This window comes from Urocitellus parryii, chromosome 6, assembly GCF_045843805.1.
Source record: "Urocitellus parryii isolate mUroPar1 chromosome 6, mUroPar1.hap1, whole genome shotgun sequence".
In the NCBI taxonomy this organism is placed as follows: Eukaryota; Metazoa; Chordata; class Mammalia; order Rodentia; family Sciuridae; genus Urocitellus; species Urocitellus parryii.
In genome coordinates this window covers 89,544,905-89,567,862 of record NC_135536.1, presented here as the reverse complement: position 1 = coordinate 89,567,862, position 22,958 = coordinate 89,544,905, and the positions used below count along the sequence as shown (strand labels likewise).

The 22,958-nt window shown below is 35.1% G+C and overlaps 1 protein-coding gene across 1 annotated transcript in view; it reads left to right on the top strand.

Annotated features, from left to right (window-relative positions):
• Tmem87a (transmembrane protein 87A) overlaps positions 1–22,958 on the top strand; it is a 61,595-nt gene that overhangs the window by 30,357 nt on the left and 8,280 nt on the right. Inside the window, exons 11-19 of the mRNA XM_077799461.1 lie at positions 1,797–1,890; positions 3,816–3,888; positions 5,625–5,729; positions 6,658–6,716; positions 7,502–7,605; positions 16,391–16,464; positions 16,962–17,023; positions 20,170–20,225; positions 20,978–21,008. Of these exons, the coding sequence (XP_077655587.1) occupies positions 1,797–1,890; positions 3,816–3,888; positions 5,625–5,729; positions 6,658–6,716; positions 7,502–7,605; positions 16,391–16,464; positions 16,962–17,023; positions 20,170–20,225; positions 20,978–21,008 (658 nt within the window). The remainder of the gene's footprint in view (positions 1–1,796; positions 1,891–3,815; positions 3,889–5,624; positions 5,730–6,657; positions 6,717–7,501; positions 7,606–16,390; positions 16,465–16,961; positions 17,024–20,169; positions 20,226–20,977; positions 21,009–22,958) is intronic.

Sequence of the window (22,958 nt, the reverse complement as noted above, 5' to 3'; positions counted from 1 at the left end):
ATTTGGAACATTGTAAGTATTGGGAAAATATTACTATTTCATTTCACTGCTTCAAGTGCACCTGCAGAAAAAACCTGCAGTGTAACAAATAATTCTGAAATACCAAACTTGGAAAAAACTTAACAGTGACTTTACTCTTCCAAAAATTTTTTGCAAGTCAGACTTTTTGTTGTTGTTGTTGAGAAGAACATTCTTACTGTAACTGTCTAAAATTTACTTTTATTTAAAAAATTTTTTATCTAGCACCTTCTATATTATAGGCATTGTTCTAGGTCCTGAAAACAGAAGATTTGTTGAGAAAGGGGGCACATACAAAATTGAAATAAATGAGTTAAATAATTTTAGTCAGTGAAAAGTGCTATGGAGCAGAGAAAGGGGACAGGGCATACTAGGCAGGAGTTCAAGCTTAGGGTTGTAAATAGAATTCAAGGAATGCTTCACCTCGTGACATTTAAGCAGAGATATCAAGGAGGTAAGGGAGCTAGATGTGGACCCAAGGGAAGAGATGCTGAGATGGGATTAGATTCTGTATATTTTGAAGGTAGAGCCAATGGAATTTCCTAGTGAATCAGATTTGTTGTGATGTAAAAGAGAAGAGGAACCAAGGATGATGCCAACTGTTTTGGTCCAGTCAAGTGGCAGGAAGGAATTGACATTGGGAAGCAAACTGAAGACTGTTTTGAGGAGGGTTATTAATTGTATCAAATGCCCTCAGGTCAAGTAAGAGGACTGAGAATTAACTTTTGTCTTTAATTCCATGGAGGTGCTAATGACCTTGACAAGAACAGTGTTGGTGAAGTAGTAGGGACAAAAGCCCAATTGGAGGGAGTTCTAGAAAGAACTGGAGTTAGCTACATGTAGTAATTATTTGAAAGAGTTCAGCCTTAAGCAGGATTAGAGGAATGGGGATTTAATAACTTCTGCTATATGCCAGGAAATATTCAAGGTTTCTGAGATATAACCAGTAGGAAAATTTCCCTCCCCTTAATGTTTTCCTAGTGTGTAACAAAAAATATACAAGGCTTTGTCAGATGTGATTTAAGCAAGTGCATCTTAAACATTAGTGATTACCTGGTAATCTTGTTAAAATGCTAGATTCTGATTCAGTAGGATTTTTATTAAGTATTTAAGGCTTTCTATCTTTATACAGAATTTGTTCAAAAGACTTTTTGTATTTTGTTGGGAGTTTTTTTATTTTGCTGTGCTAGGCATCTCATCCAGGGCCTGAGGCATGCTGAGGCAAGTGCTGTATCCTCCAGCTTTTGTTGGATTTTGAGCTTGCAAATACATTATTTGTTTAATTAAAGGTAGATAATAGGGTATTTGATGATACTAAGAAATTGTTGAAAAACATTTTTAGATTTGCTAATAGTACTGTAGTTATGTTTTTTTAAAAGTGTTAACATACTGAAATGCACAAAAAGATATGGTATCCAGGATTTGCTTCAAGATAATAGGAAGAGTGGGAAATGAGATGCTAGGTAAGTGCTCTACTACTGAGCTGCAACCACAGTTCTATAGGGATTTATTTTACTGCTTTTGAATATTTTTCAAAATTATCTATAATAAAATTTTTTTCTCAAATATAGTAACTAGAGACAGGATCTTAAGTTCTACTTTTCCCTATCTTGCTTTAAGTTCAGTTTGTTCTTATGAATTTTTCTTTCAGGTGAATCAGATGTGTGTTGCTTATCACTAGATTGTTAGCCTGTGCTAATTAACATAAGTTCCTCTGACTTTGCTTGTGTTAAGGTGTGTCCTGTGTGTACTCAACTTTTCCTTTGCTTCCTTTGTAGGCCTCGCCTTGGAGTCACTCTTCACAAAGTTGTGGTAGCAGGAGCCCTCTATCTTTTGTTTTCTGGCATGGAAGGGGTCCTCAGAGTTACAGGGGTCAGTATTGCTTACTCTGAATTTTTGTGGTCAATTCACTTACATCATTTTGGTCTTGAGAGGGGGAATTGGAAGTGTCTGTGGGTTTCTTTGCTTCTCTTACTTATGGGCTCTGATTTTTAAAATGTATGTATTTCTGATTTTCAAAATGTATATAGGTTTAATATCTTCTATCTGAAATATTTGAGACCAGAAGTTTTTGGACTTTAGAGTTCTTCGTATTTTAGAATATTTGCCTAAACTTTACTGGTTGAGCAACTCTCAAAATATTGCAAAAATCAGAATTCGAAAATATTCTAAAATCTGAAACTTTTTGAGGGTTACAGGTTTGGGAATTTTGGATGAGTGATGCTCAACCTGTATTTTTTTTTAAAAATCTATCTATTAGAGCTTTATAAATTTAATGTATGACCCAGAATGAATGCTTTCCCCCTGTCCCCACATTGGCAATTCTTCAGTTCCTTTTCCTGGTCATTCATCTCCCATTCTTGAATAAGTAGCAGCCATTGGAATCATGTACTTACTGGTTTAAATAGCAATACTCTTTGCTTACCCAGCAATTTTAAAGATTTCCTTAAAATGGAACTAATTAAGTTTCACACCATCTTTATGAATTATTAAGTATTCCTTTTGCCAAGAAAGAAAACCAAAGCTCTGAGATCTGAGTGAAGAAATTTGTTACAAATTAAAAAAGAAAAGAAAAATAAATTTATGTTAGAGGATTGAGGATGTAGTTCAGTGTTAGAACACTTGTTTGACATGTACGTAGTGCCCTGTATTCAATCCCCAGTGGCAAAAATAAAGAAAGTTATATTAGAGATGGAGTAATGTGGAAAAAAAAAAATTTGCCTCCCTGTGATTTTCCAATTATCTTCTTTTTTTTTTAATATTTATATTTTAGTTGTAGTTGGACACAAAACCTTCATTTTTATTTATTTATTGTGGTGCTGAGGATCGAATCCAGGGCCTCTCACATGCTAGGCGAGCACTCTACTGCTGAGCCGCAACCCCAGCCCTAATTATCTTCTTACTTGTTTAAAAATCAGATTCTATAAAAACTTATGAAATTTAAGGTGGTAAATTCTGTAAACTTGGCTTTGTCCTCAATAAAACTGGGCTCATTAGGTTTTGCAATAAGTTTCTCCTTAAACATAACACTTTGTGATTGCAAATTTGTTTTTCAAACCTCACCGTCCTCTACACAATTTCCTTAGACTTTTAGCAACTTTAACCCTCTGTCAATTTCGTTTTCTTTCTTCTGCTGCTGCTATAGTATTTTTCTTATTCCTTGGCTCTGATAGTAAGCCTGGCCCTCTCAGCAATTGATGCCTGTATTATTTTATGGATATCCTTTCAATAATGTCCTGGTGATTGGGTTGTTAGGATTATATAAAAAGGATTTTGGATATCAACTGGTAGAAACTAGTAGCATCCTTTTGGGGACAGATAATTTGTTTGTAACACTTCATTAAAACAATTTTGGAAATCAGTAATTTTTTTGTATATTTCACACTAATTTGAAATATGAGAAGGCTTTTTAAGACGTTAGTAGAAATCACAATTATAGGAAATCAGATGTGATGGAGGTTATAAGTACTAGAAGTTTTTTGGTGTTGACACCTCTTACGTGGATATTAATGTGTTGGGAACTCTGTGGTAGTTACTTCTATGGTAGTTAGCAACAATTTCATTGTATTGAAATTGTAATTGACAGTTTGTGTGAAACACTGATATGGTTGTATGTTCCGTGTGAAGGTTTGAAAGAAGGAAAGAATGGTTAGATGCCATGTGTTAGTCATTTTTATTTTCTTTTAGCTGAAAAGCAAAGTCATTCCAGATTATATTAACGCAGAATCATATGCTGGTTTCTTCTCTGTGCCTCTTTAGCCATCTGTTTTTCACTACCTCTTGTTCTTTGTCTGCAGGCCCAGACTGATCTTGCTTCCTTGGCCTTTATCCCCTTGGCTTTCCTAGACACTGCCCTGTGCTGGTGGATATCCTTCTCATTGGCTTGTTTGATGGAGGTCCATTTTCTCCCTTTGGAGATGGGTTTCTATTAATCTTTCTGCAAAGAGTTTACCAGTTTTATTAATTTCTCCTTAACCTGGGATATAGTGTATTTTAAGTCCTAACAACCTGAAGGTTCAGGTAAGCAGTTTGTTTGTTTAATTTTTTAAAATCATAAAAGTGGGCAACTGTGGACTGCACACAAAATAATAGCTTCTGGCTTTTCTTTTTTAAACAAGCATTTCACCTTGATTTTGGATTTGTTATTTGCTCACCTCACTTTGGTGTTAGAATCACGGCTACTCTGGTGCTGTTCCTTCTTTTAACCGCTACCAATTATTAAATGCTTTGACACAAAAAGAGCTTGATCCATAAAATGTGGTTTCAGGAACTAATCAGGTGGTTTCATTCTTCTGAAACTTAAACAGGTTTAGCAAGTTTCCACTTGTACAGGATGACTGTTTTTTTCCTCATTCAAAAGTTGACTTGGGATTGTCTGAAGACTTTCACCCTTCAGAATAAATATTGATATCATTTACATGCAAAGTCAGCAGCAGTAAACAAGTTTCTGTTTTAATTTTTTTTCCTGCTCCTTAAAATTAAATATTTGTCATTAGGGTATTGGCCTTCAATAGAGTGAAGGACTCAGGTTTTTGGACTTTTCTGGATTATTTTGAATTTATTTGGCTTTTATAGATTTGGACCTATGTGTGATTGCCAATATCATTGTCTTGATTGTGACTATTATGCAAAGTAGAATGTGAACAAAATTGTAATTTTGTGAATTTGATTGGATTTTGATATAGCAAAATGTTTGCAATTGAAGTGTTCTGGGTGCAGATGACCAAAACTTCTCTAGATCAGTATCTTTCCTTTTGTGATTTGTGAACCCCTGTGAGTATTGAGAGTAGTAGAGAGGTAGGTGGGATTGGACCATGCAATAAGATAACACAGTGGCTAATTAACAGCCTTGGCTCTGATAAAGGGTAGAGCAAACTCCAGCTCCCTTATTTTTAGATCTGTTTCTCATTCTGAAAGTTGACATGGGAGTGGATATCCATCATCCATAATTGTTATGTCTACTGTCTTTCTCTAGCAGTGCCACTTGGGAATGGAGATTGATTGTTTTGGGAGCCTAATTGCCTGGGATTCTCAGACAGTTGTGGGGTCCTCTTAATTTATGGTAGCGCTGGCAAATGATTGCAGGTTCCAGTAGATGGCAGAAAGGGACCAAGTGTAGAACTATGGAAGGTTGTAGGCAGGAGCGTAAATTATGATCCTAGAGTGGGTTAGTCAGGCCAGTTGAGAATGGTTTCCAGTCTTGAAGAGTGAAGATGGTGTTAACTCCTTGTCCCTTGCCTCTTTCTTTTATCACTCTTTGTTTATTTCTTTTTTCATCTTTTAAAATTTGTTTTCCTAAAAAACTTGTTCCCATCTCTTTTTCTTTCTTTTTTTTTAATATATTTTCTCTTTTTCTTTTATATTTTACATTCTTATTTTATCTTGATTCTTATTTTATCTTTTCTTCTATGAAAATGATGACTTATTATCTTGGTAAGGTTTAGTATGCTTGTGAGATTAAGTGAAAATAAGACAGTTTAGGCTTCTGAGACTCATAACTATTGCTATAACCCCAGATTGTCCAAGAAACCTAAGGGTTATTTTGCAAGATTTCTGTTTTTTTTTTTTCCCTGAATGTTTTAATTCCTTGACCTGCAAACACATATTTATTAGCCTGACTCAAACAATGAAGTTATTAAAACTTCGGAGGAACATCGTAAAGCTCTCTCTGTATCGACATTTCACCAACACGCTTATCTTGGCAGTGGCAGGTAAGTCTGGGACTTTCTTTCTGTTGTTTAAATGTGATCTTGTGATCCTTTCACAGCAGAGATTCTTAATCTGAGAGGTCATAGGTAGGCATAGAAGTTTTGTGCATTTAATTTGAGGAAAAAGTTCTTAGCCCTTGTCAAATTCTCAAAAGCATCTATTGGTTTAAAAAAACAAAAAAGATTACTAGCTGAAAATCAATTTAATATAATTTTACTTTTTACCATGTCCCTTTCCTACTTCCATTCTCTCTCTCTCAGGCATTTTTTCCTTGAAACAAGTTAACTTCAAACAGCATTTGGATTGTTTTTAAAAGATATTACCATCTGTTTATTTGATTTTAGTAAATGGTATAGAACTTTAGATTAGGGTACATTGCTCTTTTGGTACTTTACATATTTTGCTAAGTGTACATAAAAAGCAGGCATTAGGTAGACTATAACCAAACTAGGCTAATTTGCTGACTTACTTTTTAGCCCTTTTACCAGGAATAGTGTGAGGTTTGTCCTTGATTGGAACTAATTCTTCTGTTTGTATTGCAGCAATTTTATCAACTGTTTTTTACTCATGTAACCAGCCTATGAAAAGTTAGCTCATTTTACTAAAAACGAAAGAAAGAAAATAAAATATTGATATGGAAAAAGCCATATTTCCAATGCTTCTGTGTTAATTCTGAGAGTTACTGAAGTAGTCAGATAGTAAACAAAATTATCACAAAACTTTCTTTAAATGCAGAAAGTGTTGACAAGAGTATGTATCATGGACCTTGCTTATGGTAGTTGTTCAGTAAATTAATATTGAATATATTTATGAAAATAACTGATAGAAAGTGATTGCATTGTATTGGAGATTAGTGGATGTGTGGAATTTTAATTGGGGGTGAAAATCATCATTGACCTGCTCTTATCAGGTTTTTTTATTTTATGTTAGCATCCATTGTGTTTATCATCTGGACAACCATGAAGTTCAGGATAGTGACTTGTCAATCGGTAAGTTATAAGTACACATTTGTAAATAGGGTACTGTTTTACGCATGATGATGATGTTGATGACAATGACAAAGTTCTTGTAAGGTAAGCACCATATAAGAAATTAGGGTGAGGTCTTCACTTTTCTCTTCCCAAAATTCTGTGCTCTCATGGTGCCATTGTATGATAGTTGTTTTTATTTGGTTCATTTGACTATCCCTGTGGTGGGAGAGAATGTTTTAAGTGATAACCACAGCCTGTCATAATCCAGGCTTACCTTAATTAAAAATTTCAAACCAGAGGTCCAATGTGCTGAATTTTAAGTATGTGTGAATAGTACTGATTTGAGTAGAAGCCCTGTCTTTAAGATCTGAGCACAAAGTCTGTAGCCAATAGGATTTTTTCCCCACATTTTTTTAATTGGTGAATTACAGTTGCCCAATAGGATTTATTTGGAGGCAGCTAAGACTCTGTTTTGGCAAAAAATGAAAATGAATATTATAAAGTATAAAACCTTATATTACTTTTTCTTACCCGAAATAAAACCCTTCTCCAAAGATTCTAAGAGCTGGTGAATTTGATGTTTCTGTTCAGATGGTGCCTTTTCTTTAAGCACAGTAAGCACTGCAAAGGAAGAAACTACATTTATTCACTTTGTATTCCTAGCACTTAGCGCATATCAAGCTCTTAGTAAATGTAACATAAGTGCATAAATAAGTGATTCTTGTTCTATGCCAAGGGCTTTGTGAACAAAGTATAAAGATAATAAAATATAGACATTGTACTTTTCTCTACCTTCACTGTAGGACTGGCGGGAACTGTGGGTGGACGATGCCATCTGGCGGTTGCTGTTCTCCATGATCCTCTTCGTCATCATGGTTCTCTGGCGGCCATCAGCAAATAATCAGAGGTTCTTGGACTCTTACTTATTCTGCTAATGGTTAAATAGCTATTTAATGAAATAGGAGTGGTGCTTTAGAGGAGTTTGTCAGGGCTGTGTCATATAGTGGAAGAAATGTAGGGACTGGTATCAATTGAATTGGGTTCCTTTCTTGGCTTTCCTTAATTTGCTTTGTGATTTTGGCATGCTGTCTCTTTTCATTTCTCTGGGTCTCAGTTTCCTTTTCATATAATGATGACGAATTATATCAAATGATATGAGGTCCCTTTCAAATCTGACATCTTCTGATAATTATATAAGTAAATGACAGTCTCTTCTGTCAGCTGTCCAGAAGAAAATACAAATTTCTGTAGGCCCTACCCAACTCACTTTATAACAGTAGGGTAAAATGAAGACTTAAGCGATTGACTTAGGAATTAAAAATCCACATGTGAATTCACTTTGTTCAACTATATACAAATCTCTGTTATTAAAGAGTTGCCTGTTATTATTTTGTGAATATCCATGCCTTTGTTTCTCTCTCTCTTTTTTTTTAAACCCTTCTGTCCTCTTTTTTAGTTAGACAGTTAAGAGCTTATATTAAACAGTCACACCAAAGAAGGAAAGGTAAATAACTGAACAGCTCTTTTTTATGAAATGGGGTCTTGTGGTATTGCTCATTCTGTCCTCAAACTCAAAATCCTCCTGCTTCACACTCCTGAGTAGCTGGAATTATGGGGGACACCTCTGTGTCCAGTTTGAACAACTAATTTTTTTTTTTTTTTTTTTTAGTTTTTAACACTTTTATTTTAGTATTACACAAGTGTACTAGAGAATAACAACAAGAACAAATCATGAAGGGAATGGTCTATTGGAAAGTAAGATGATGGTTTACATGATGCCAAAAATAGAAAGAAATATTGCAAGATAACCTAATGAGAAACGAATCCCTAGCACTAAGCAATTTCAAGAAACCTAATTAGAGTTGTTAAGACTAATCTGCCAACCTGGCATTTGCTCAAAATGTGGTCATGAACATTAACTTCTTTGGTGTGTAAAAACAGCAATTGTCTCAAAATCAGCAATATAAGACATCATTGTCTTAGTAGCAATACAAACTAGCATGTATCTCTTTTTTTTTTTTATTGTTGGTTGTTCAAAACCTTACATAGTTCTTGATATATCATATTTCACACTTTGATTCAAGTGGGTTATGAACTCCCATTTTTACCCCATATACAGATTGCAGAATCACATCAGTTACGCTTCCATTGATTTACATATTGACATACTCATGTCTGTTGTATTCTGCTGCCTTTCCTATCCTCTGCTATCCCCCCTCCCCTCCCCTCCCCTCCCCTCTTCTCTCTCTACCCCCTCTACTGTAATTCATTCCTCCCCCTTGTGTTATTTTTCCCTTTCCCCTCACTTCCTCTTGTATGTAATTTTGTATAACCCTGAGGGTCTCCTTCCATTTCCATGCAATTTCCCTTCTCTCTCCCTTTCCCTCCCACCTCTCATCCTTGTTTAATGTTGGTCTTCTTCTCGTGCTCTTCTTCCCTAGTCTGTTCTTAGTTACTCTCCTTATATCAAAGAAGACATTTGGCATTTGTTTTTTAGGGCTTGGCTAGCTTCACTTAGCATAATCTGCTCTAATGCCATCCATTTCCCTCCAAATTCTATGATTTTGTCATTTTTTAATGCAGAGTAATACTCCATTGTGTATAAATGCCACATTTTTTTTTTTATCCATTTGTCTATTGAAGGGCATCTAGGTTGCTTCCACAGTCTTGCTATTGTGAATTGTGCTGCTATGAACATTGATGTAGCAGTATCCCTGTAGCATGCTCTTTTTAGGTCTTTAGGGAATAGACCGAGAAGGGGAATAGCTGGGTCAAATGGTGGTTCCATTCCTAGCTTTCCAAGAAATCTCCATACTGCTTTCCACATTGGCTGCACCAATTTGCAGTCCCACCAACAATGTACAAGTGTACCCTTTTCCCCACATCCTCGCCAGCACTTGTTGTTGTTTGACTTCCTAATGGCTGCCAATCTTACTGGAGTGAGATAATATCTTAGGGTGGTTTTGATTTGCATTTCTCTGACTGCTAGAGATGGTGAGCATTTTTCCATGTACTTGTTGACTGATTGTATGTCCTCCTCTGAGAAGTGTCTGTTCAGGTCCTTGGCCCATTTGTTGATTGGGTTATTTGTTATCTTATTGTCTAATTTTTTGAGTTCTTTATATACTCTGGATATTAGGGCTCTATCTGAAGTGTGAGGAGTAAAGATTTGTTCCCATGATGTAGGCTCCCTATTTACCTCTCTTATTGTTTCTTTTGCTGAGAAAAAACTTTTTAGTTTGAGTAAGTCCCATTTGTTGATTCTAGATGATAACTCTTGTGCTATGGGTGTCCTATTGAGGAATTTGGAGCCCGACCCCACAGTATGTAGGTCATAGCCAACTTTTTCTTCTATCAGATGCCGTGTCTCTGATTTGATATCAAGCTCCTTGATCCATTTTGAGTTAACTTTTGTGCATGGCGAGAGAAAGGGATTCAGTTTCATTTTGTTGCATATGGATTTCCAGTTTTCCCAGCACCATTTGTTGAAGATGCTATCCTTCCTCCATTGCATGCTTTTAGCCCCTTTATCAAATATAAGAAAGTTGTAGTTTTGTGGGTTGGTTTCTGTGTCCTCTATTCTGAACCATTGGTCCACCCGCCTGTTTTGGTACCAGTACCATGCTGTTTTTGTTACTATTGCTCTGTAGTATAGTTTGAAGTCTGGTATCGCTATACCACCTGATTCACACTTCCTGCTTAGCATTGTTTTTGCTATTCTGTGTCTTTTATTTTTCCATATGAATTTCATGATTGCTTTCTCTATTTCTACAAGAAATGCCATTGGGATTTTGATTGGCATTGCATTAAACCTATAGAGAACTTTGGGTAATATCGCCATTTTGATGATGTTAGTTCTGCCTATCCATGAACAGGGTATATTTTTCCATCTTCTAAGATCTTCTTCAATTTCTCTCTTAGGGTTCTGTAGTTTTCATTGTATAAGTCTTTCACCTCTTTTGTTAGGTTGATTCCCAAGTTTTTTTTTTTTTTTGAGGATATTGTGAATGGAGTGGTTGTCCTCATTTTTATTTCAGAGGATTTGTCGCTGATATACAGGAATGCCTTTGATTTATGTGTGTTGATTTTATATCCTGCCACTTTGCTGAATTCATTTATTAGCTCTAATAGTTTCTTTGTAGACCCTTTTGGGTCTGCTAGGTATAGAATCATGTCATCTGCAAATAGTGATAATTTAAGTTCTTCTTTTCCTATTTTTATGCCTTTAATTTCTTTCGTCTGTCTAATTGCTCTGGCCAGTGTTTTGAGAACTATGTTGAACAGAAGTGGTGAGAGAGGGCATCCCTGTCTTGTTCCAGATTTTAGAGGGAATGCCTTCAATTTTTCTCCATTCAGAATGATGCTAGCCTGAGGCTTAGCATAGATTGCTTTTACAATGTTGAGGTATGTTCCTGTTATCCCTAGTTTTTCGAGAGTTTTGAACATAAAGGGATGCTGTACTTTGTCGAATGCTTTTTTCCGCATCTATCGAGATTTTTTAAAAAAATATTTTTTAGTTGTAGATGGACACAATACTTTTATTTTATTTGTTTATTTTTATGTTGTGCTGGGGATTGAACCCAGTGCTTCATGCATGCTAGGCTCTACCATTGAGCCACAACCCAGTCCCTTTGAACAGCTAATTTTATAATTAAATATAGCAATGAAAGAAAGTCAAGGGGCTGGGGTTATGGCTCAGAGGTAGAGCACTTGCCTTGCACATGCAAGGCCCTGGGTTTGATCCTCAGCACCACATATAAACAAATAAAATAAAGTTATAAAAAAAAATTAAAAAAAAAAAGAAAGTCAAGTAACAGAAAAGCCATGCAAGAAAATAGAGGAGATCTGAAATCTCACTATTCAAAAAGAACATATAGATGTTTTGGGGACTCTCCTTTTAAATCTGTCTATTTTTAGATAATACTGGTGACTTGCTAGCAATGTCTGTATTTAAAATGCTTTGCTTCATTGGTCTTTTAAAAAAGTTTTGTATTATCTCCCCTTTCCCTTTTCTTTTAAACATTGCCTCCATTCCCCATGACTTCAGTGTTATTAGTAGCTTAATGTGGTATATCCTTTCCCATTTTATTCCCTATTCAAGTTAGAATCTTCTTTTACTCACCTTTCTCCTTTCTTTTCCTTCTCTTTCTCTGTTTCCCCCTTTCCTCCTTTCTTTTTCCTCTCTTCCTCCCTTTCTGCCTGTTTTTCCTTCCTGGATTTTTCTTTTTGACTTTTTTCCTTCTCTCCTTTTCTCCTGCTTTCCTTCCTTTTCTGGTTGTCAGTCTTACTATATTGCTAGGCAGACCTAGAACTCGTGGGCTCAAGCAGTCCTCCTGCTTCCATCCCTGGAATAGCTGGGACTACAGGCCCCACTACCATACCTGGATCATCCCATTTTCTAATAACTATTTAAAGACTTCCACTCTGCTAGAGCAAGTCCCCTAACTCTCCCCTCTTGATTTCCCCCTTCTTTTATCCATTCTCCTTTTACAAATCATTCTAATCTTTGCTCTTTATTGTTTCAGTATAGTTTTTCCCTTTTGAAGTGATTTAGAGGTGGCTGTAACTACTCAGCAAGAGCCCAAACTTGACACAGTGTCAGATAGGCCTACATCCAATTTGGCCCATCGTAAGGATCTACTCCAACATTCTTCCTTATTTTCATTTTAGTTATTACAAAAACAATAACTAAAGTGTTATACATTTTCCTTCTTTCTTGTTACTTTGCATTTTTTTATACATCCATCAAGCCAACTTCCCAGGAGTTGAGCCATTATTTCTAAATTTTGTTGGTAATTTTTAATTCCAATAATGATAATAGCACAGCTGCAATTCCATATCATGGCTGACCCTATGCCAGTATGGGATTCAAAGGTTCACTAACTCCCACCCTCCTATTCCTTATTTTATTTTAATTTTTTTAATGTTTCTTTCCTAGTTGTCAATGAACCTTTATTTTATTTATTTATATGTGGTGCTGAGAATCGAACCCAGTACCTCACACATGCTAGGCAAGTGTTCTACCACTGAGCTACAGCCCTAGCCCTCATCCTTTATTTTATTAAACAGCATATTTCAGTGAGTCAGGATCTGACTTCTGACTCCAACTACCCATAGTTAGCTGAACTACAAAGTCCATTGGGACAGTCCCCATAAGACAGCTTTCTCTTCTGACCTCAATTGCAAGCCTGGCGGTTCCCAAAACCGGTTTTAGCTTTGATCATTTGCTAGGACTCACAAAACTTAGTGAAAGCTGGTAATGCTCATAGCTACCTATGATTTATTACACAGGAAAGGTACAAATACAAGAGAAGAAACACATGGGGCAGAGTTCAGGAAGAGCCTAAACAGAAACTTGTCATAATTGTGTCCTCATAGAGTGATGGATGACATTACTTATTCCCAGCTGTAGTATGTAACAGTACATATAGAATATTGCCATCCAGGGTACTCACCTGAACCTTTGGTGTCCAGAGTTTTTAGTGAGATTTATTCAGGTAGTGTCCTCCTGAAAGCTGGGCTAATACCTTTAGTCTCCAGTTCTCCAGAGGTTGGAACAGATGTGGTGGAGCCAAAGCCTCTATCATAAATCACACTATTGAACTGTCTTTATCCAGATCTCCCAAACAAAAACATTCCCATCAGGCCCGATATTTCAGTGCTACAGAGATTACTTCATAGTAGTCAAGGGGAATGGTCAGACCACTGTTGGTTATATAAGGTTAATTTTTCATGACACACTGGCACATAATTCAATATTTAATTAGTGTGCTTCAAATCACTGAGTTAAAGGGTATGTATATTTTTAACTTGGAATGTGTTTTCTGTATTGCATTCTCTTAAAGAACCTGAAACAAATTGTGTATATAATAGTAATAGGAGAGAAGCTTTTCTCTCTGCCCTTCTACATCTCCCTATTACATTAATTTTTGAAGGTATAGTGGATAAGAGTTAATATTTAGTGTGATTTTTATTTGCACTTATATTTGAGCTTTTTAAAATATTTTATATATTAACAGTCATTTAGTTTTGTGAATTAGCCTATTATTGCTGGCTTATTTTTTTGTTGGTTTACTGATCATTGTTTTAGTCCATTTTAATAAAATGCCACAGACTGGGTAATTTATAATGAAGAGAAATTCCTTGACTCACTGATCTGGAGGCTGAGAAGTCCCAAGATCAAGGTTGCCAGCATCTGGTGAGGGCCTTCTTACTGTGTCATCATATGGTGAAGACATAAAGGAAGAGGGAGAGCCCACTTGCAAAAGCATTTCTTATAACAGGATCAGTCCATTAACCAGGGTATAACCCTCACAATCTAAACATCTCCCATTAAACCCCATCTCAAATACTGTTGCTCTGAGAATGAAATGAAATTCTCACAAGTTTTAGAGGGGACAGACATTTCAAATCATAGCAGTCATTTATGTATTGATTTGTAGTAATTCCTAATATGTTTTAAGAGCCAATATTTTCTTTGTTGTACTGAAGATATTCATTACCTTTTAATTTTTCTGTGCTGTTTTTGTCATATAAAAATGCAGAAATAGGAAGTCACATTTGTCATTTTTTCCTTTATGGATTTTACATTTTGTATCTTGTTTAAGAAATTCTTTCCTAACCTAAGGTGAGGTCAGAAGGTTATTTTAAATTCACCATCAAAGTTTTCATTCACCAAGAATTGTTTGTGTTCTCTTTTTTTTTTTTATAATATTTATTTTTTAGTTTTTGGCGGACACAACATCTTTATTTGTATGTGGTGCTGAGGATCGAACCCAGGCCTTGCGCATGCCAGGCGAGCACACTACAGCTTGAGCCACATCCCCAGCCCATGTTTGTGTTCTCTTTTTCCATTATTTTGCTTCTTCATCAGTATCCTGGTTTAATTACATAACTTCCTGGAATACCTAAACCTCTATCCCTAATCTTTTTTAAAAATGTTAATTTAAAAAAGTAATATGCTTGTTTAATTCAAGGAAAACTTTACAAAGATTTTGATTAGAATTTAATTGAATTATTGAATTAATGAGGGGAAATTATATCTTTTTTATAATTCCATCTTTGGATATGTTATTTCCATTCTTTTAGTGCTTCATTTATGTTTTTTAAATGAATGAAAGCTTCAAAAATATTACATATGGTTTTTCCAAATATGTAGGAATGCTGTTGACTCCCCCTCCCCCCATCCCCACTCCACTTGCTCCCTGTACTGGGAATTGAAAACAGGGGTGCCCTATTATTAAGCTACATCCTCAGCCTTTTTAAATTTTGAGACAGGATCTCGTTAAACTACCAAGCTTGGCCTTGACTTGGAATCCCCTTTCCTCATCCTCCTGAGTAGCTGGGATTTCAGGCAGGTGCCACTGCACCCAGCTAAATGCTATTGATACATTATCTTGTTACTTCTGACAATTTCTAGATTTTACCTCAGATGGGTTTTTGTCTAAAGTAATCATAATGTTTATTCCTTAACAAATCATCTTCCTACCTTTTTCTGATTCTTATTATATTGGTTAGGTCTTCCTATGTAACATTGAATAGAGGTAGTGAGAGTGAGTCTCCTTATTCTGATTTTAGATGCAGTCAGGTATTATCATTAACTATGATATTTACCATGACATTTGTTAACCTTTAACAAGTGACAGACATTCTGAATTTCTAGCTTATTAAAGAGTTTTCATGATGAAAGGAAGATTTAAAAACAAAGCAGAATGAAAATATTAGGGTAACAATAAAATTGAAAGTACATAATGAGGTCAAAGCTAAAGCTGAGGCAGCTACTTTACTGAGTCACTTAAAGAGGTGTGAGGGAGCAGCATCGGAGGTGTACCAAACCAAACCTTCATCTTATGAGCTTCCCACTTGGAAACAAGTTTTATATTACCTGCAAAACACAAGATTAGGCTTTCCTTAATTCTCAGTTTGAAGGCTGAGATTGTAAATTAAATGAAAATTTACTTTGTATGATATGTAGCCTTACAGAGTGCTTTGCTAAAAGTTTCAGGTATTAGGCTGGTGTTCTGGCTCAGTGGTAGAGCACTTCCCTGCATGTGTGAAGCACTGGTTTGATTCTCAGCACCACATATAAATAAATGAATAAAACAAAGGTCTATCAACAACTAAAAATGCATATAAAAATAACTTAAAGAGTTAAAAAAGAAGTTTCAGGTATTGTTTTAAGCACAAACCTCTGTGAGTGTTTTAAGTAATACTCTATTATCCCCACGTACAAATGAGGAAACTTAGGAGTAGAAAGAGATTAAGTAACTTGTCTGAAGGTTCCAGGTAGCCTGCACTCATAAGTATGGTACTCTTCTGCTTCTCTTTTGCTAATATAGATATTTAAGAGCTTTCTGAAGGGAAAAATTAGTATTCCCTAAACTGATTTTTGTGAATTTTACTGCAATTGCAATTATTTAAGTCCTGTAAAATTCAGATAATAGCTGGGAATGCTGGCACAATCCCACCTACTAGGGAGACTGAGGTAGGAAGAGCACAAGTTCAAGACTAACCTCGGCAACTTAGTGAGGTCCTGTCTCCGAATAAAAAGCTAAAAAGCTCTGGGGATGTAGCTCAGTGGTAAAGTGCCCCTGGGTTTAATTGCCAGTACTGGGGGGTGGGGGTAATCCAGATAGTAGAACAGTTTTTGTAGTTTTCTAATTTTTCTTTCTATTCTGACATTGTTCCATCAGGTTTGCCTTTTCACCATTGTCTGAAGAAGAGGAGGAAGATGAACAAAAGGAACCTATGCTGAAAGAAAGCTTTGGTAGTGATAAAATTTACCTTTTATTTGTGTTTTAAATATTTTTTCATATAGTGTATCATTATTTTATAACAGTTTTGTTCCTGAATTTGGTATGTGGTAAAGTTAGATAAAGAGCAAATAAGAGTATAAGTTTTAAGGGTTTTTTTTTTGTGTGTGTGTGGTGTATGGTGGTGCTGGGGATTGAGCCCAGGACCTTATGCATACTAGGCAAGTGCTCTACCATCTAGCTATTCCCCAGTCAGTATATAAGTTTTAAGATGAAGCCATGATAAATTGATTAAATATTTCCACATTAAATGTCCAGTTTACTTTCTAGAAACAAGCTAGAAATTTAGCTTTGAACTCTCCAGTATAAATGTAAAGATGGAGAGATATCTGTTCTATAATTCACAGAGATAGCTTAAAATAAAGCTCTGAATTCAATTTTATGTTCATTGCTGGTCTATTGACAAAGTTGACATATCTTTGTTTTTTTTTTTTTTCCTTTTCTTGTACAGAGGGGATGAAAATGAGAGGAACCAAACAAGAACCTAATGGAAATAGTAAGGTAAATAAAGCAGTAAGTATCACTTTTTTTCCCCCCCCTTTCCTCTTTGATTTTTGCATGGCCTTTTAGCCTTGGGTAAAACCCAGCAGTTATGGTTACATCTTAATGATTTTTGTACCTATCCTATAATTAGGCTTACTTTACAATCTTATTTATCACATTTACATTTCTAAAAACAGGCAGCAAGAGAGACTAGGGTCTAGGTATCTTTAACTAGATGATATGCTACTATATTTTGAAAAAAATACTAGACCAATCTGATTGTTCTGTTTAATGGTTTTCATCAGTGAAGTCATAGTTCCGTTAATAACTGATGTCTTTTTTTGTGGTAAAGACCTAATGTTTTGTTCTAAAAATTGAGTATTCATTTTTTATAGGAGGGCTTTAGAATTTAGTCCAACCTTAAGGGGCAAAGCCTGCATGAAACAAACTATTAGGCCGAGCTAGAGTTGTAGTTCAGTGGTAGAGCACTTGCCTAGCACATGTGAGGCAATGGGTTCTATCTTCAGCACTACATTAATAAATAAATAAATAAATAAATAAATAAATAAAATAGTGTGTCTTTCTGCAACTAAAAATATTATTTAAAAAACACTATTAGGCCACTGAGAAGAGAACATTTAAGGCTGTAGACATTATATTTCTGTTACATGATTTTGAAAACAAAATTATTTTATTCTACCCAGAGCAAGTAGGCAAGAAAAAGAAGAAAAAGGTATCTAAGTTGGAAAGGAAGTTAATTTGTTTCTGTTTACAGGTGACATTATCTTACATATAGAAACTGTTAAAGACTCCACCAAAAAACTATTAAAACTAACAAATTTCAGTAAAGTTGCAGGATTCAAAATCAGCATATCAAAATCAGTTTCATTTCTGTATACTGGCATTGAACTATGTGAGAGATAAATCAAGAAAGAAATACTTTTTTACAATAGCTGCAGAAAAATAAATTACTCAAGAATAAGCTTAACCAAGGAAGTAAAAAAACTGTATACTGAACACCATAAACTATTGATGAAAGAAATTTCAGAAGACACAAATAAATGGAAAGATAATTTGTATTCATTGAATTAGAAGACTTAATATTGTTACAATGCTCATACTACCCAAAGCAGTCAGTGCAGTCCATATCAAAATTCCAATGACATTTTTTATAGAAATAGAAAAAATAATCCTAGAATTTATAAAAGAATCACAAAAGACCCCTAATAAGTAGAGTACACTTGAGCAAAAAGAACAAAGCTGGAGACATTATACAGTCTGACTTTAAAATGTACTACACAGATCTGGGAATGTAACTCAGTAGACCTTATGTTTAGCATGTATAGGCCCTGGATTTGAGCCCCAGCTTACCACCCTGCTGCCTGGCTGGGAAGAGGGGAAAAAAAAAAAACCTGCTGTGCTGTTTCAAAACAGCATGGGGGGCTGGGTTGTGGCTCAGTGGTAGCCACTGAATGCTTGACTAGCATGTGCAAGGCACTGGGTTCAATTCTCCACACCACATATAAATAAGTAAATAAAATAAAGGTCCATGAACAACTAATAAAAATAAAATAAAAAACAGCATGGTACTGGCATAAAAATAGACACATAGACCAGTGGAACATAATAGAAAGCCTAGAAGTAAATTCATGCCTTATGGTCACTTGGTTCTCTACAAAGATACCACGGACCCCAAATAGGGAAAGGATAGTTTTTTTAAATAAATGGTGTTGGGAAAACTGGAAAGACATATGCAGAAGAATGAAATTTGACCCTTATGTCATACCATATATGAGTCTTCAGAATGGATTAAGGACTTAAACACACACCTGAAACTGTAAAACTACTGGGAGAAAAGTACTCTATAATATTTAATCTGGCTAATGATTTTTTTTAATATGACTTGAAAAGTGCAGGTCACAAAGGCAAAAATAAAGAAAGGGAATTATTTTAAACTAAAAATAGTTTCTAAGGTAAATAGCAGGTGAAAAGACACCTTACAGGCTGAGAGTAAATATTTGTGAACCATACATCTGAGGGGGTTAATATGCAGTTTATAGGGTGGGATTGTGGCTCAGTAGTAGAGTGCTTGCCTAGCATGTGTGAGGCCCTGGGTTTGATTCTCAGCACCACATATGAAAAATATAAATAAAATAAACATCCATTGCCAACTAAGCAAAGTATTTTTTTAAAAATATGCAATTTATATAAGGAACTCAGACAACTCAGTAGCAAGAAAACAACCCCATAAAAAAACAAGACCAGATTAGACATTTCTCAAAACAATTCAAATACAAATAAGTATGTGAAAAAAAATGCTCATCATCATAATCAAGAATTGAGAATTAAAACCATAATGAACTATCTCCTCACACCCTTTAGAGTGGCTATTGTCAAAAGGACAAAAGATGGGTTGGGGATGGTGGTTGGGAATTTGGCTCAGTGGTCGAATGCCCGTGAGTTCAATCCCCAGTACCAATTTAAAAAAAAAAAAAAAAGGACAAAAGATGAGCATGTGGCTTGTGGAGTAAAGGGAACCCTTGCACACTGTTGGTAAGAATGTAAGTTAGTATCACCGTTATGAAAACCAGTAGAGAAGTTTCTCAAAAATAGAACTATATGATCCAGCTTGGTATGATCTTACTAGGTATATTTTCAAAGGAAATCACTATGTTGAAGAGATACCCGAATTCCCATGTTCATTGCAGCATTCATAATAGCAATTATATAGAATCAACCAAAGTGTTACTGGACTAGTGGATTATGAAAATGTGTATATACATAGTTTAATACTGATTAGTCTTAAAATAAGAAACTTTGTCATTCTCAATAACATTGATGAACCTGGAAGACAATTTGTTAAGTGAAATAAGCCAGGCACAGGAAAACAATACTTCATGATCTCTCTTCTATAAGGAATCCAAAAATGTTGAATTCATAGAAGTAAGGGTAGAGCAATGGTTACCAGGAAAAACAATGGGTAGTGGGGACATTTGGGAGAAATTAGTTGAAGATAATTAAAAATTTTTTTTTAGTAATTTGACTTTCCTATTAGAAGTCTCATTTGTTATATGAATGTACTTCTTAGAATTAAAAAAGACTAAAGATCTTAAAACATATTTTTACTTGATGTATTACGAAGTGTGTTTTAATAACAATTGGTGTTATATTCCCAGCAGGAAGATGATTTGAAGTGGGTAGAAGAGAATGTTCCTTCTTCTGTGACAGATGTGTAAGTGTTTGAATCATTACTATTACTGTAAGGATCCTATTTCAAAGTTAGTACTACTTATTTGTTTTAAATGAAAGAGCTGAGGAGTATAATAATGAGAATTTAAAATGTTGAAGAATGATTTTAGTAGATAAGAAATAATGTACAAAAGAAGTAATTGGGATTAATCATTCAGATGACATTTCAGCTTAGAAAGATTTAGCTATAGATCTTCCCAAAAATCAATGAGTTAGTACTTTTGAAATTTTTGAGTTCCTTTCCAGAGCTGTAATATTAATGAAATATTGATTCTATCATATTGTAGAACATGTTTATTGTTTTCTATACAATTCTAGTAAACTCTGATTCTTGTTTATTTTATTTGCTTTTTTTCTCCCCTTAAAGGGTGTGTTAATAAGATACAAATCTTAGTTAAATCACAAGAAAGCTTAAATTAGGTATATTTTCAAAGGAAATCACTATGTTGAAGAGATACCCACATTCCCATGTTCATACTGGGCATGGTGTGGCCTGTAATCCAAGCAGCTTGGGAGGCAGGAGGATTGCAAGTTCAAAGTCAGCATTAGCAACTTAGCAAGGCCCAAAGCAACTTAGTGAGACCCTGTCTCAAAATAAAATATAAAAAGGGTTGGGGATGTGCCCCAAGGTTTAATACCTGTTAACAACAACAACAAAAAAATCATTATTCCACTTTTTTGAACCATTTACGGCTTTATTTTACATTGTTCAATTTAGTGTTTTTCTCTCTGCAGAGCACTTCCGGCCCTTCTGGATTCAGATGAGGTTAGTAATCATATGTGTATTAAGTCTTTGGATCTTGTGATTTACTAGCAAGTCATGAATCCTTTGTTTAGGGAGATTCTATTTATTTTTACTCAGTGTGGACTAAAGAACTATAATTGGTAGAGCTGAAAGGAATAAGAATGGAAATACAAATACAATAAAGAAGGTTTCATTTCTTTTTTTTTCACCTTTGTTTATTTTTACGTGGTTCTGAGGATCAAACCCAGTGCTTCACACATGTGAGGCAAACACTCTACCATTGAGCCACAGTCCCATCCCCAAGAAGGTTTCATTTCTTTATGTCTGTCTAGCATGTCCCCTTTTTTTCTTTTCCAGAATAATATGTTCAGACTTGAAGATGTTTTTGCTTAAATTGAGTAAAAAATACTGTCTCTAGGAAATAAAAATTTTATCTGAATGTAGCTAAATTTGGCAAAATAATAAAAAGTTTGAGAAAGGAATACAGTAGACAAAATGTAAATTATTTTGTTATCTCTTATATTTCATGTTCCTATGTCACTACCATTTTAGACGATGAGGATCATAATTAGTGCTGCTAATGTTCATGTTGATTTTTAAGATTTAATATGACTCCATATAGTTCAATTAAGAGGCTTCACGTGAAGTCTTATTTAAGAATTGTGGCCTGTGTTCATAGGAATTAGTTTTAAAACCTATTTTGAATGTTAGATTACTCTACAATGTCTTGATTTCAGAAAGCCTTCTAGAAATATCTTTTCTGATTCTGACTCATTTTATTGAACTGGATACTAAAAATGATTTGTTCATTTTCCACTGACCTGCTGTGTAACACTGCATACAGTGTCAAATTCTTTAGCTATTCTATTAGTTGAAATAATTGAGACCGTTAACATTGAGATTTGAACCTATCCATATAGCACTTTGCTTTCTGTGGTGTATTTTGCAGTTCTGAGGTCTCTATCATGGGGTCTTTCTCTTCTAATTATTTTCTATCAGGGTTTTCCTTTGGTTTTAATTCTCTAGCCATGCTGTATTCCAGCCAGAGGTCTGACTGCATGAAACCTGATTGTGCCATTCATGGAAATAAAGGGTTTACCACCATATTTTTGGTGGCCTGATAACAATCATCTGTTCATGTTTTTTTTTTAATATTTATTTTTTAGTTGTACACAATACCGTTATTTTGTTTATTTTTATGTGGTGCTGAGGATCTAACCCAGGGCCCATGTACTCTACCACTGAGCCACAACCCCAGCCCATGTTTTTTTAATTTAAATTTTTTCATTTGTTGTTTTTAGATACACATGACAGTAGGGCATGTTTTGACATGTTATACATGCATGGAGTGCAGCCCATTACAATTTTGATCCCATTCTTGTGGTTGAACATGATGTGGAGTTAACTGGTCATGTATTCATATGTGAGCATAGAAAAGTTATGTCTGAATTATTCTGCTATCTTTCTCATTCCCATTCCCCTCCCTTCCCTCCCTTGTTATGGATGAGCATCCACATATCAGAGAGAACATTTAGCCTTTGGTTTTTTGGGAATTGGCTTATTTTACTTAGAATGATAGTCTCAAGTTTCATCCATTTACTGGCAAATGCCATAATTTCTTTCTTTTTTATGGGTGAGTAATATTCCATTGTGTATACATACCACATTTCCTTTGTTCATTCATCTATTGAAGGGCACCTGGGTTGGTTCCATAGCTTAGCTATTGTGAATTGAGCTGCTATAAATATTGATGTGACTGCATCACTGTAGTGTGCTGATTTTAAATCCTTTGGGTATAAACTGAGGAGTGGGATAGCTAGGTCAAATGGTGGTTCCATTCCAAGTTTTCTGAGGAATCTCCATACTCCTTTCCAGAATGGTTGCACCAATTTGCAGTCCCACCTGCAATGTATGAGTGAACCTTTTTCCTCATGTTCTTGTCAGCATTTACTGTCACTTGTATTCTTGATA